Source organism: Aplysia californica, unplaced genomic scaffold (genome assembly GCF_000002075.1).
Source record: "Aplysia californica isolate F4 #8 unplaced genomic scaffold, AplCal3.0 scaffold00002, whole genome shotgun sequence".
In the NCBI taxonomy this organism is placed as follows: domain Eukaryota; kingdom Metazoa; phylum Mollusca; class Gastropoda; order Aplysiida; family Aplysiidae; genus Aplysia; species Aplysia californica.
The window spans coordinates 4,869,181-4,883,275 of record NW_004797272.1 but is presented as its reverse complement, the minus strand read 5'-3'; the positions used below and the strand labels follow the sequence as shown (position 1 = coordinate 4,883,275).

Below are 14,095 nucleotides of genomic sequence, written 5' to 3'. Positions count from 1 at the left end.
TCTATCTATCTATCTATCTATCTATCTATCTATCTATCTATCTATCTATCTATCTTTCTATTATGCAGTGGCGTCCTAAAGCAACTTGAAAATAGTGGTGCCCTAAAGAAACTTGAAAATGTATTCACCCGACTATCGTGTTAATGCCTTGCACTAGATCTGCCCACTAATGCAGCATACCACAGTGCTCATTAGTACTTGTTAAGGAGACGTTGCTTTCGTGTAGAGCATGGACCTTTTGGTCGTTACATCCTAAATGTCACAGAGAGCTGCAAACAAAGCAGCTGAACTAGGAAAAAAGTTGCGTTTCTTCAGCTGCTTTTTCATTGGGCTCCACACATCCGTAGAATTTATATCCAGGCTATTTACTGATGACTACTCCGTCGTTGATAAGATTTGCTTTTCCAAGAAATAGCAGAAAGCGTAGCGCCTGTTAGAAGGTGCTTTGTCCTGCAGAATGATGTCTACTTGAATGACACCATAACGAAAGTAAGGACATGACGTGATGTTCCTCACTTACACAATGTTCTTATCTAAACGAAGCCATCCGTTGAGTCTCACAAGTGGGGTTTTGTTCACTCAGCAAGGCCACCCCAAACCATGACAATTGTGTGGTCTCTTTTCCTCAGGGGCATATTATGATTATGTCCACAATCTAACTAACACTATCCGTGTACAGAAAGGGTTGGTGCTGTACACGAAACCAAATGTTCATTTTAAAAATTACTAATGAGCTCATGATTTAATGTTAAGTCCACGTTTTGCGTGATATTTGTGACTGCTCTGTTTTCCAATTTTTCTGAAAAAATATCGTAATAAAACATTTTTAGGGCAAAAGGCAATAACACTCTCTATGAATTTTGAAAAACTACAAGCGCAAACTTATTTTTCTTTAATTTTGCAAAATTTTGTCAACAATGATTTTATAAGTCAATTTCGAGTGACCATATCTCGAGCGATTTTTATCGTAAATGAAAAATTAAAGGGTCGCATGAAGCAGAATTTATTTAGCTTTACATTTGTATGCTGTATAACTGGGTAGTGCAAGGCTTTGACACGATGATTGGGTGAATTTATATTCAAGTTTCTTTTGGACGTCACAGTGTATTTATTAGTATAATATACCTTTATTGTGAAGAAAAAAATCCAATTTTCATTTTCAGCACCAGAAAAAAGAGAGATTTTAAGTAGGATTCTTTCCGATTTTTGAAGTTTTTCAGGTTCTCAGCTACGCCTTGTAATTTCTCATCTGACAACTATCAACAAATGAACTCACGCGTTTTAACTTCCCTATAAACACTGAACCCGTTACATGTACCTTGAAGGCTTTATCCCCGAATCTTAAGATATAATATGATCGCCCCAAGAGTTTGTGTATGTGTGTGTGTGTGTGTGTGTGTGTGTGTGTGTGTGTGTGTGTGTGTGTGATGGGAGTGGGAGGGTATAGAGGACCCTCAATAACTCTTCAAAGAACCAAATTAAAAACCCAATGATTTCGCCGATATGTACAAAGGTCGCGCATGCCGTAGTTCAGTATTATACTGAGTAAGTTCAGTATTATACTGAGTAAGTTCAGTATTATACTGAGTAAGTTCAGTATTATACTGAGTAAGTTCAGTATTATACTGAGTAAGTTCAGTATTATACTGAGTAAGTTCAGTATTATACTGAGTAAATGGTGATGCCTTGCACGAGCTAACCACTCTGCATCGTATTCGATACAAAGTACTGCAACACACTCAATCTCAAATGAACAATAAAACAAATATTTTTCTTGACGTCGTTCTTTAGAAAAAATCTTTAGTCATTAAAAAACAATTCCTATCTAAAAACCACAGATAACTGCAAGCGTGTGTTCGTAAAATAAACATATTTAGAATTTCTTCTCAGATAGCCGGATTTAACTTTCATTTCTTAGAAACGACATTTTCGGATAATTTTAGTAGAAGTATACACGTCAAAAAAGTAGTGGAGGGGTTTTAAGACGTAGTATGAAGTGCAACCGAGAAATGAATTTTCCAGGACTTAATATAGAAGGAAATACCTATTCCAATTCATCAATATGAAACACGTTGTTAAAAGAAACGTTTTTATACATTCGAGTTAAACGAAAAAAAAGGAAATTATACATTTATTGGAGTAGTAACCTGAATGCTGCTACCCCCCCCCCCCCCTAAAGTGCATGATTTTTGCTCTTACTGCAATTGTAAAATATTTAATGTAAGCTGTTTTGCAACGTCTGTCCAAACTATTGGTGATTATTTTTAAAAAAAGATAAGTGGCAATTTTAGTTCCCTCTTTCTAATTTTGAATCTTGTATGTGTTAAAATTTGATTTCAAGCTGTCGATCGAACAAAAGTTAAGAGCATCCAGAAGAGGAATATTGTTGTGTCCGAATGAGGTGCATGGGGTCAAAATAGTTCATGAACTGAAGTAATGTAGAGATGTAACTGTTGGGGTCGATTGTTCAAGACGTCGTTTGTATTCTCCCGACCAATCAAATGCTAGAATATTTTATAATTTATGTAGGTGTTTCACACTCTCATCGACACATTTTAGATCTAGATCACGTAGGTGGCGGGCTTCGGCCCTGACCGCAAGGGCCAACCCGGGCTGAGAGGAATACACGCCACTACAGAAAGACCGAGATACTCGATAGAATAAATTGTCACCGCATGGGAGTCGAAATTACGTCTTCTGCATACAACAGCAGAGTGCCTAACCGATACACCGCAGAAGTCGGCCATCATAACTTTTAATTTAAAAAAAAAGAAAAAGAAACAGCATTGTTTTAGCGCGTGGATTTGTCTTCAGTCATTTATTATCGTGAAGTATATTAATCTATCTCATTTATAATATTATGATTAAATTATCATAGGGATTATGGAGTGAAAACTCATGCCGCGCTGGGTTTTTGTTTTCAGCGAATATCGGTCAGGATCTATTTAATATTTTTCTTCCTGATAACTCTCGTTGCTGAAAATGTTTACTCATTTGCTTGATAATAATACTGTTTGTAATAATAATGTTGATTATATCAATGTTGGTAATACTGTTGATAACAACAATAATAATAATGATGATGATAATGAAATAATACTACTAATTATAACAACAACAACAAAAATAATAATAAGAAGAAGAATGATAATAATAATGATAATAATAAGAAGAAGAAGAATGATAATGGCAATAATAATGATAATAATACTATTAATCATCATCATCATCATCATCATCATCATCATCATCATCATCATCATCATCATTACACTGCTATAGCACATATCTTTGCTTGAAAAAGGACTATAATCTCTTTACAATTTCCTTTAATCCCGACAGAAAGTTTGTATTCCGAACTATTCTCCGTATTTTGAGAAGCATTCAATACCAGCTGTCAAATAATAGGCGTTCAATAACCGATATTCATATACTATCTCTCGTTGTCTTAGCGATGATCCTGTCCTTATTTAAATGATGAGTGGACATGTGTGTAACGTTTCTTCCCCGAGAGCAAAAAAGTCGGACCCTGATGATGAACTAGTTACACGTATAATGGCAGGTTGTGCAGTCTGACCACCAGACCCCCCACCCCACCCCCACCAGGGCAGTGCTACTGACTGAAGTTGTCTTTAGGCCATTCCCAAAGGGGGGATAGTAATATGTTCTTATGCACAGTAGAATTGTAAATGGTCTGATTTATCCATGTCATGCTCATACTGTGCCGGAGCAACATAGGGGAAACTGCTGCCTTTTCTTTTCTCGTCCTTACTATCGTCATTTTTCCTCTACCTCTTTCGTATGTTTGTCACTCTCTACAGACCCGCTATTTCCGTGGTGCCTTGATAGCCGAAGTAGACTTTGTGCTATTGAGGCTAGAGTGGTGAGCAGAACAAGACTGATTCTTTGTTTGGACTTTTCTATTGACATCCACCCCTTGGCACTCATATGGCATTATTTGCAGTTGCTAGCGCCGTAAAACTCTACTACAAAAAAAAAGGAAAAAAAGGAAAACTAACTTAAACTAAAACTATCTAACCACAAGAGACATGTGCACTCACTGTTTTTTCTTGCATCTAGACGGTCTTCGAGGAATTGCACTCAGACGGTTACTAACCTCCCTCAGCCGTTTCTCTCCAAATGTCTCTTACTCAGTCTGTCTCGAGGAGAAGGCAGAGTTTTTACTTTGTAACCCCAAAACAAAGTTTGAACCCAATGGTATTAATAACATCAAATTAGGTTATGAACATTCTACTTTTAGTGGGAAGGCAAAGAAAAGAAGAACCCCCTCCCCCCTCCCAACCCCCCCCCCAACAAAACAACAACAACAACAACAACAACAAAAACAACAACAACAACAACAACAACAACAACAACAACAACAACAACAACAACAACAACAACAACAACAACAACAACAACAACCAGTGTTTACTTTGATAATAAATTGTCAATGGAACATCAAATCAATCTCCTATACAAACATATGTGTTGTGAAGTAAAGAAAATAAGTCTAATTTCTCACCTTTTGAATCAAAATTGTCTCCAGATTCTTATTTCAGCATTTATAAAGAAAATCAAAACTTGACAACTGTAATTCTTTTCTTGCCAGTTTACGTTTGGCAATGAGTAACTGACTGTAAGGGTTCCAAAAAAAAAGAGCTGTTCCCCAAAGAAGACATCACACCTTTATTAGTAACGTTGCAATAACTACCAGTTGAAGCCAGAGTCGCCTACACACACACACACACTCTCTCTCTCTCTCTCTCTCTCTCTCTCTCACACACACACACACACACACACACACACACACACACACACACACACACACAGAGAGAGAGAGAGAGAGAGAGAAAGAGACAGACAGAGAGACAGAGAGACAGAGACAGAGAGACAGAGAGACAGAGACAGAGAGACAGAGACAGAGAGACAGAGACAGAGAAATAGAGACAGAGACAGAGAGGGGGGAGAGAGAGAGAGGGGGGAGGGAGGGAGTGAAAGAGACAAACAGAGAGAGAGAGAGAAAGAAGAGTTTAATTGACAGAGAAAGAAGTAGAGTGCTGGAGACAGTTTAAATAATTCCATTTTTTTGGTCTATTCCTAGCCTACTCAAATACCAGTAGATCATTTATCAGTCAGCAGATTGCTTGTTCCCTGCCAGGCCCCTCATCTAAAAGAAACTATCGCACGAGCTTGGTGATGAGGTAGTTTTGCTGATAGGATATTATGAGTGGGACACGAAGTGAGAAGAAGAAAAATAAAAATGTGATATAATTTTTTTTAAATTTTCATCTTTTGAACAGCATCTCATGATTTTACATTTATTGTCTTCAATTTTTTAGGACGAGCCGAAGCAAATGATTTGGACCAACATATGGCTGAGAATCGTGAGTATAAGCAATGTGACCAGATCGATATTTGTAAACGGAGGGAAGATTATACGTTTCACTTTGGTAATCAATGTTTATGATATTGAGACTATTTAATTTGTTAAAGAGTTTGTCCACTGACAAACCAAGGAGAGGCTATATTGAAAGAGGTGGGGCGTAAATTGTCACAAAACACAAGGAGTGCAAATATACCCCAACTGGCTGGTATCATTGGGAGCCCCCAATGGGATAACTGAGGTTTGAATCCTCAACAAAGTGCTTTAGAACATTGATGTAGGATTATTTAAGGCTCTCCACTTATTTAATTCCACTCTATCAGAAAAGACCGATAGATAACGTTATAGTGTTCTAAAAACAACACTATACAAAAAAATTGGCCCATTATTAATTAACACGAAAACCAGACTATCTACCCTAGTGCGAATGTCACAAAAAGTACCATATAAACAGTAGCAACCCAAAGTTCTTATGACGAGACCAACAATTTATATTTTTGAAAAACATATATAGGTTTCCTGAGTGCAATAGCGAAGCGTCAAACCGCTACACCACAGACGCCGGTAATCTGGGTACGACTTAATCAGAGGACCGGCCCACTGTCACCTCTTTCTTGTCAACGTAAGGACGTTACGTCATTGCCTTCGTACGTCCTGGAAACTAAAATACAAGCCGTAGATAAAGCGAGTCAAATGGCAGTTGTTTACAGCTTAACAGAGGTTTAAATTTTTGTTTACGTTATGGAAACATTTATGAACAGTCGCTTCCGGGTAGAATATTGTTTTAAGCGTACTCAGAAAAAGAAATCGGTTGCTTTTTTTGTGATTTCCTGTACTTAAATTTACTATTATTCATTTTTTGTTATTCAAACACATGAACTGCCATTTAGATCCCCCCCCCCCTAAATCCTCTTTCAGCACATAGCTTGTTTCCGCTCATTAATGAAGAGCCACAGTGTGGCTTCAGGTTAACTAATTAAAAGAAAATGTTTAGTACTATAATAAGAAGTAAGGGCATTATAGTATACCGGACACTGCATCTGACAATCTTAGATAAATTATGAGCAATAAGTTCATTATTTATTGATCTATGTTGCGTGTGTGAAAATGATAAACACAATCCAACGGTCGTACGAAAGTAGCTTGAACTTCTGACAACTGAAAATTGACTGGAAAATAAATGTTGAATGGACTCGCACGAACGATCCGAGCAAGGAACCTGGTGAACTTACTTTATACAATATAATATGGTCACTGGTAGGGTGAAGTGGAAAGCTTGGATTCAAAAGTCAGTTGAAAAATGAACGTAATAACAAGATATAAAAGACACGGCATCGTTTCAAATCTCTCAGACTTCTTTGTGAGAACGTTTGAACGAAAACATGGTTTAGAAAAGCCAAGGCGTTTAGAGGAAAAAGAAAAACCGCTTTGAAGCAAGAGTTGCCAATGTTCAAAAGGTGTGGACGTTTCCGGAGTGCTGAGCACATTAATAAGATTCCCGTTCAGATGTAAAGGTGGCATGGTTATGTCTATTTGTCCACATTGATCCTTTGAATAATCCGGAGGACGAAAACAAAGAATGTACACAGCTTACACTGTGTCCATGTGAAAACTTTGGGCCATTTATTTGCGCAGCTTAAGTCGTGTTTTCTCGACTTCTTCGGATAGTGGATCCCAGACAGTGTATAGAAATAAAACTTTGATTACGGGTTAGCCCAGGTTGAATTGTCTTCCTTAGCGTCAGCAACTTCTCTCATGCGTGTCCAAACCTGATCCCTTTGCCATATATGTAGAGAGAAATTGTGCTTTTACGGTCAATGAAAAACTAAATCTCACTGAACCAATGGTGATCATGCCATTCGATTACCGAAAAGCTACATCCTCTATCATTAACGACAAGTCTAGCAGAAAGAATGAGATAAACGCAGTGCTTTTGATCTCCCGCCATGGCCGTAGACTGGAAGGGAACAAAGATATTCCAAAGAGGGAGGAGAGCATTTTTCACGTCACTTGACATGGCGCAAACCTCTGTGCTTTCGACATGTCTGGGCCAGTTGCATCTCCCTGACTTATTGGTCTCTTTGGAGAAAATTGTAGAACTAGAACAAACGCATTGAAAAAAAAAAATCTGCGTTTTAGTCTGAAAATGGAAAACATTTATCTCTGAGAAGGTTTTATAATGGCAACTACAAAAAAGCAGGGCGTCGACAATGGCAGTCAGTCTACGCTATTCAGAAGAACAGCAACAACGACAACAATAAAAAGGAAGGGGGGTGGTGTCTTTTTTTTTCTTTATTGAACGCACGGTTTTGTCATTGATAGGATACCGGGCTAAGAGTAGTAGGAGACTAATGGTGGATCCCCACTTTTCGGCTCCACTAGATAAGCGTGTGTGGATGTCTGTTACTAGATCTAGGCTTTATTTTGTTGATTCCCCACCCCCACCCCCTCAAAAAAGAAAGAAAGAAAGAAAGAAAAAATAAAATAAAACAAAAATAAGACAAAACATAAAGAAAAAAATGAAACCAAAAACGGAACAAAACAAAAATGAAACAACAACAACAATAACAACAACAAACAAACGAACCAGATCAGAACCAATATATTTGTAGGTCAGTGCTTGTCAACCTGTTTCTGTATGTGTTTTTGTTAGGGCCAACTTTTGCCACCTGTAAGGGGCTAAAATCTTCGTACCTCCCATTTACACATACTTCATGTATTTGGGGGCGTAAAGTAACACCTGTCAGTCTTTGTAATCTCCACGACCCACTAGGCCTACAATTTCCAACATGGCCCACTAGTGGGCGATATCGCCCAAATTGTCAAGCACTTTTGTAGATGTTTTACGACCCCATAGCGGCACCAATTATTTTAGAATTAACGGGAGAAAGGTGAAGGAGCTATACATGTATTATACTTTAAAGATGTCCATAATCCCAATGTGTCGTTCATGTGCCAAAAATACAACTTCTTTCGCGCTTTGACCTTTTATTTGGTGTTGGATTTCTGGACTCACTTTCAACCCCCCCCCACCCTTTCTTGTCTATAGCGTAGAGTACAAATGGACCAACAATAAAATGCGGAAAAACCTGTTTTTTAAAACTTTTTTTTGTAAAGTAGCGTAAATACACAATCTCAAGAAATGGTGTGCTTTTAATTAGTACAAGTGCATGAAAAATTGACATGGAAGTCTTTGATAGTTAGATTCAACAATTTTTATCCTCTCCTGTCAAATGGGCATCCTGGGAAATTGAAAAAAAAAATAATGGTTGTATTTTTACCCCTCCTTTGACACAATTTAGACCATAAAGGAACACCCCCCCCCCCAACCCCTTGCCTGTCATTGCCAACTGGGATGAGAGCGATACAATACCCCGCACAAAGACCAAGATACTCCAAAAAAATGGTCGCTTTTAAGGTCAAGCGGGCTAACCCAGATTTCGGGGATTTCCAGAAATCTTGACGTTCCCCAAAAGAAGGCATTGCCCTACCTGTAGGAGAAGTTTGGTTTCATTTGTTTGGTTATAGAGAAAACTCTCCTTCTCTTTAAAGAAACTGAACAACGGGCAAAAACTTTTCCTTTGATATTCTCAAGGCAGCATTTTAAGGGATAGCCCCCTTGTGCTTAAAAGCGACCAAATATTCTCCCCACTCGGGAATCCAACACGGGTCTCGTGCGTGGGACAGTGAGGCGCCGAACTGCTTCACCACAGCCGCTACTGGGGGCCTATCTGTGCCCATCGGTCGTTGTGATTCTTCTATATGAACGTTATAGTGCACGATCGATGTGATCTTAATTTATTCAAGGACATGACAAACGTCAGACCATAAAGGTACCCCCATTTATGCTGAGTTTATTACAGTTTCAACAGGATGCTTTGTCGTTTTTAAACAAGAGTGAGGTGACTTGTAAAGAATAGATCTATTTGTAAACTTGAATTATTAGCAGCTCGTACGTCTGTCTGAAACGCATTTAATAATCTACAGGGCTCTATCAATTGTGTCTCGACGCGGGGAAATAAGACTCTCGTCAAGTTTTGGCCATATTGAGTGATTAGTATCATGATCATCTTAAAGCTTGTTCAATTTGTCATGTTTTGATGAACAAAATACCTTTACAATATTTATCTGAATACAAGTCAAAACATTTGTGAATGAAGGAAGTGGGCGTGTCTTGAAAAAAATTAGCGAGAAAATATGACTGTTGAAGCTTGATGATTTCCAAATATCCCTTGGAAACTGCAAATTTATATTTTTTGTGTGCCTTTCGTCAAAACGTTTCAGGGCAATATACCCAAAACATATTGTTAATAAACATGTTAAGAGAAAATTTTAAAAAATTATGAAAATTGCCTAATTGTGTGTGTGTGCGTGTGTGTGCGTGTGTGTGCGTGTGTGTGTGGGGGGGGGGGGTCGGTTTCTTTCTTCGATTTCATTTTTGTGACGAGCGCCTGTTTTTACCACGATGCCACACAATTTCTCTGAAACACCCGGTAGTACTGGACTGAGTTTTAGTATTCCACCGAGCGTTTAATCAATTTTTTAAACAATACATTAGCACAGCATATTATGGTTCTCTTTTGTTTCCTACTCCTGGGCTTGGTGGTACATTCAAACTCAAAAGGTGCAATTGTACGATCATAACAGTAAAGTACGATAAGCCTGTCTCTTATACCTCTGCATTCCTCGCCATGGGAGAGCAAATTGTATCAGGCTATGAACCCCCCCCCCCCCTCTTTTATCCTCACAACTGACTCGCATACCATTAACAAAGCCTTGAGGGTTGAAAAATAAAATGCTGCAAAACAGTCTGACAAACTGTGAGCACCAACTGACAGGTGTGATAACTCAGATAATAGGTTTATCTTGCTCCACATCTCGCTCCCTCTGGCTTCGTGGCGTCGGTAGTCTAGTCGTTTGGCTGCTGGACTCGTTATCGAGACACTGCGAGTTCGTGGACTAAAAGCTTAGCTTGGTCCAACGTTGTAGTCTTGGCAAAGACAGTGTACACGAAGTTTCCCAGATGGCCTATAGGAACCTGGCTATGAACTCACTGCACATAGAAAGGCGGACGCGATATTTGGTATGGAAAGCGTTTTTCTGCGATCTACATAATTGGTCGTTATAGAAAGTCAGCCAACGGGTATAATACAGATTTATGCTCAAAGGAAAGTACACAAAGTGGGGAATATGTCTGAAGGGATCGTTCCGTTCACTTTATTTGGGACTTACTGCTATTGATTTTGCATGAAGTGAAGACGGACAGAACTGACCCCGGTATGCACCCTTTCGCAAATGTGCGAGTGGATGTTTTTAGCTGAACTATCGTAAAATAACATAACTGAACCTTGTGGATCATAATTCTTTCCCCTTAATTTGGACAATTTACTACTGACCTTAAAAATAAAAAAAACCCAACAACACAACAACAACAACAACAACAACAACAACAACAACAACAACCACAACAACAACTACAGCAACAGCAACAGCACTTTTCAGGTTATCACAATTTTTGTTTGTCTGTTAATTATCTGGTTTGTTGTATGAGTAAACACCTAACTCGACACCAGTAGATTTATTTAAAGGTGGGGCAAAATGTGGCGGAAGATGAAGAGACAGAGAAGACACACCAAAGTAAACATTACTCACATTATATAATTGAGCATGGTTGGTTGTTTATGGGTTGTATTCAGCAAGGAAATGTGCGTCACTGATGTTGGATTGTAAATTATTTGTTCGTTCCCATAGAAGCAATTTAGGCCACAGGAAACATGGAGGAGATGTGTGGAAAGGGACATGAGAGAGATAGAGAGATGAAGCTCACTTGGAACGAGCTAGGAAAGATGGCTCAGGACAGAGATACATGGAAGGAGCTTGTATGTGGCCTATACCCTGCCAGGGGTGAAAGGCACTGATGATAGTAGCAATTATTATACCGTTGGGAGGTGGACTGTTTCGACCCTTGCCTTGTAGGACTGATTTGGACTGGGTCAGGACCAAAACGGGTTGAGTGAAATACAGCATCCCAGTAGACAGATACTGGACAATGACAATACAAGGTCTAATAATAATCATGATGATAGTCATACTACTACTACTACTACTACTACTACTACTACTACTACTACTACTACTACTACTACTACTACTACTACTACTACTACTACTACTACTACTACTACTACTACTACTACTACTACTACTACTACTAATGATAATAATAATGATGATGATGATGGTCTCAAACCCTTTTTTATTCCCTGCTACCTACAATGATGATGATGATGATGATGATGATGACGATGATGATGATGATGATGATGATGATGATGATGATGATGATGATGGTGATGATGATGATGATGATGATGATGATGATGATGATGATGATGATGATTATGATGGTGATAAAATTGATGGTGTATTTTCATTCATGCATGTACTATCGAGTGGCCAACTTGTGTATAATTCTTTTCTCAACAGGAAGCCAGTGTAGTGTCCCTAAAAGAGGTGTATTAGAGTATTCCTGTAAAACTAAACGCGCTGTATTGTTTTGAATAGTGTGTGAAGTCTTTTCGCATTTTCCAGAGATTTTCCAGATAAAAAGAGCAACAATAACCGAGTTAAAAAACCAACTGAAGTATTTACTAATAAGGCAGGATTCTTCGTATTGATTAGATGACTTATTGTACTGATTTTTCTTATATCTCTAGATGTATACCTGCAGCTGATGAGATAATTCACCTCAGCCATGTTGATACTCTGGAATAAAATTAAATGCCAAGGTTTTCTCCTTTTCTTGAAACGCCGTGGCAGACCAATACATAGAAAATATTTTATAAAGTGACTATTCCCAGTGACACTGGGGACAGTTAAAGAAACTATTCCTAGTGACAACGGCACTCTTTTGCATTAAAAAATCAGAAGTCTTTGCCTTTGAATTTCCCCCTCTAAACAAAATTGCGATGCAGATGTAAGTAGGCGCGAAGTTCTCCTCCTTCAAAGAATTTGAAGAGTTTACCCCGATCACTCTGATTTCAGACTTATTGCGCATGCTATAGGCCTAATCTGAGCAAAATCTGATGAGTTAACATCTGGGCCTATGCCCGGTGTGGGAACAATGATGGGCCTGTTCTCAGTGTCACTGGGAATAGTTTCTTGGCCTATTCCCAGTGGTTTCTAGGCCTTTTCCCAGTGACTCTCTCACTGTGACTCTCTCACTGGGAAAAGTTTATGGGCATATCCCCAATGTCAAATGAATTTTTCACAGTTCTCAATTCAACCTCAGCGGAGCAGGGTCTAATTTCTTTGATAATCGGGCCAATCAATCTCGAGAGACATCTCGATAACTAGACTGTGTTTTGGAGTTATCAGTTTTATTTTGCCCTCCATGGAAATTTAAAAAAAAAGTCTTTGGGTCTTTCTGTTCAATTTGAGTTCTTATTTGGAGTGTTGGATAAATGGCTTTTGTCTTTGTAATATAGAATCAGCGTACACTGTTATCTTGAGAAAAATGCGTGAAACGTTGAATAATCGATGTTTCGAGTCAAATATTTGGAGAGCTCAGCCATGATTCTTTCTGCTTTCTTTTTTTTATACTTACGCCTCTCCGACTTTTAAGGGGGGAGGGGCCCCACCTATTTTTGGTCAATCTGGGTCAAATTGGGTAAATACGCCTTATTACAATATTTTTTGCCTTTACTCAATCAATTCTTTGTTGATTTGATTGTCCTTTGGCACAGTTGTAGCTAGTTAGATACCCAACATTGTTTTCTTCTTACATTGTTATTCTATCTTCACAAATTAGAGAAGTATCTCATTTTTTGTCGAAAATCTTTGATTTTTTCAAAGCTCTTAATTTTTGACACATTTTTCGCTATTCCTCTGAAGATTACAGGTGTATCTTGATGGCGCTTGGCATACATGTTGCCCCTAGGGATGGTTACATTCCATTGTTATCGTTTTTTTATATCTATCTTGGTTTTCATTTTATGATTTAAAAAAATGTGGAAAATTGACCGTTTTCTGCATTTTTGACAAAATTTGCACAATTCTTCATGTAACTCCAAGACGAAATAAGACATTGAAAGATACTGACAATGTATAACTTAAATGCCTCTTGGGTACATGTGTACCAAAGGACAATAAAATGCATCCGTAAAGTTCAGAGGGGTATTGATTTGAAAACATGATGTGAAAATCCAATATGGCTGCTATAAAAAGGGCGGCCATCTTGGATCCGGTAAAACATTTTTTCATCGTAATACCTGTATCATGACGAAGTTGTATGCCAATTAAACCCATCTCGATCATGCAGAATTCAGAACAGCACTGATGATATAGGGTCTAGCCTAAAGAATTTGTTCAATATCATTCTTCCTCTGCCACATTCGTCTTGTTTGTCTCTGAAGATAGTGTTTTGTGTGTAGAGAGATACAACATCCCTGCAGAAAAACCAAGACACTCAATAACAATTCTTTAGGAACAGGAATCAAACACAGATCTTCTGTGTGCGATGGCAGAGACCGAACCACTACAGCACCAATTCCAATACACCGACTTTGAAACAACGTAGTTGATAATGTAAATTAATCTATTAACACACAGACAGACATTCAAACTCTCTCTGTCTCTGTCTCTGTCTGTATGTCTCTCTATCCATGTGCCTGTCTGTCTGCCTGCCTGTCTGTCTGTCTTTGTCTCTCT

At 38.4% G+C, this 14,095-nt stretch overlaps 1 protein-coding gene across 1 annotated transcript in view; it reads left to right on the top strand.

The window, feature by feature from the left end:
* The window catches only part of LOC101856227 (neuronal acetylcholine receptor subunit alpha-10), a gene marked incomplete at its 5' end in the record, with an annotated part of 71,607 nt that overhangs the window by 31,163 nt on the left and 26,349 nt on the right, over positions 1-14,095 (top strand). The window contains 1 exon segment of the mRNA XM_035973999.1: positions 5,343-5,387. Within this exon segment, the coding sequence (XP_035829892.1) occupies positions 5,343-5,387 (45 nt within the window).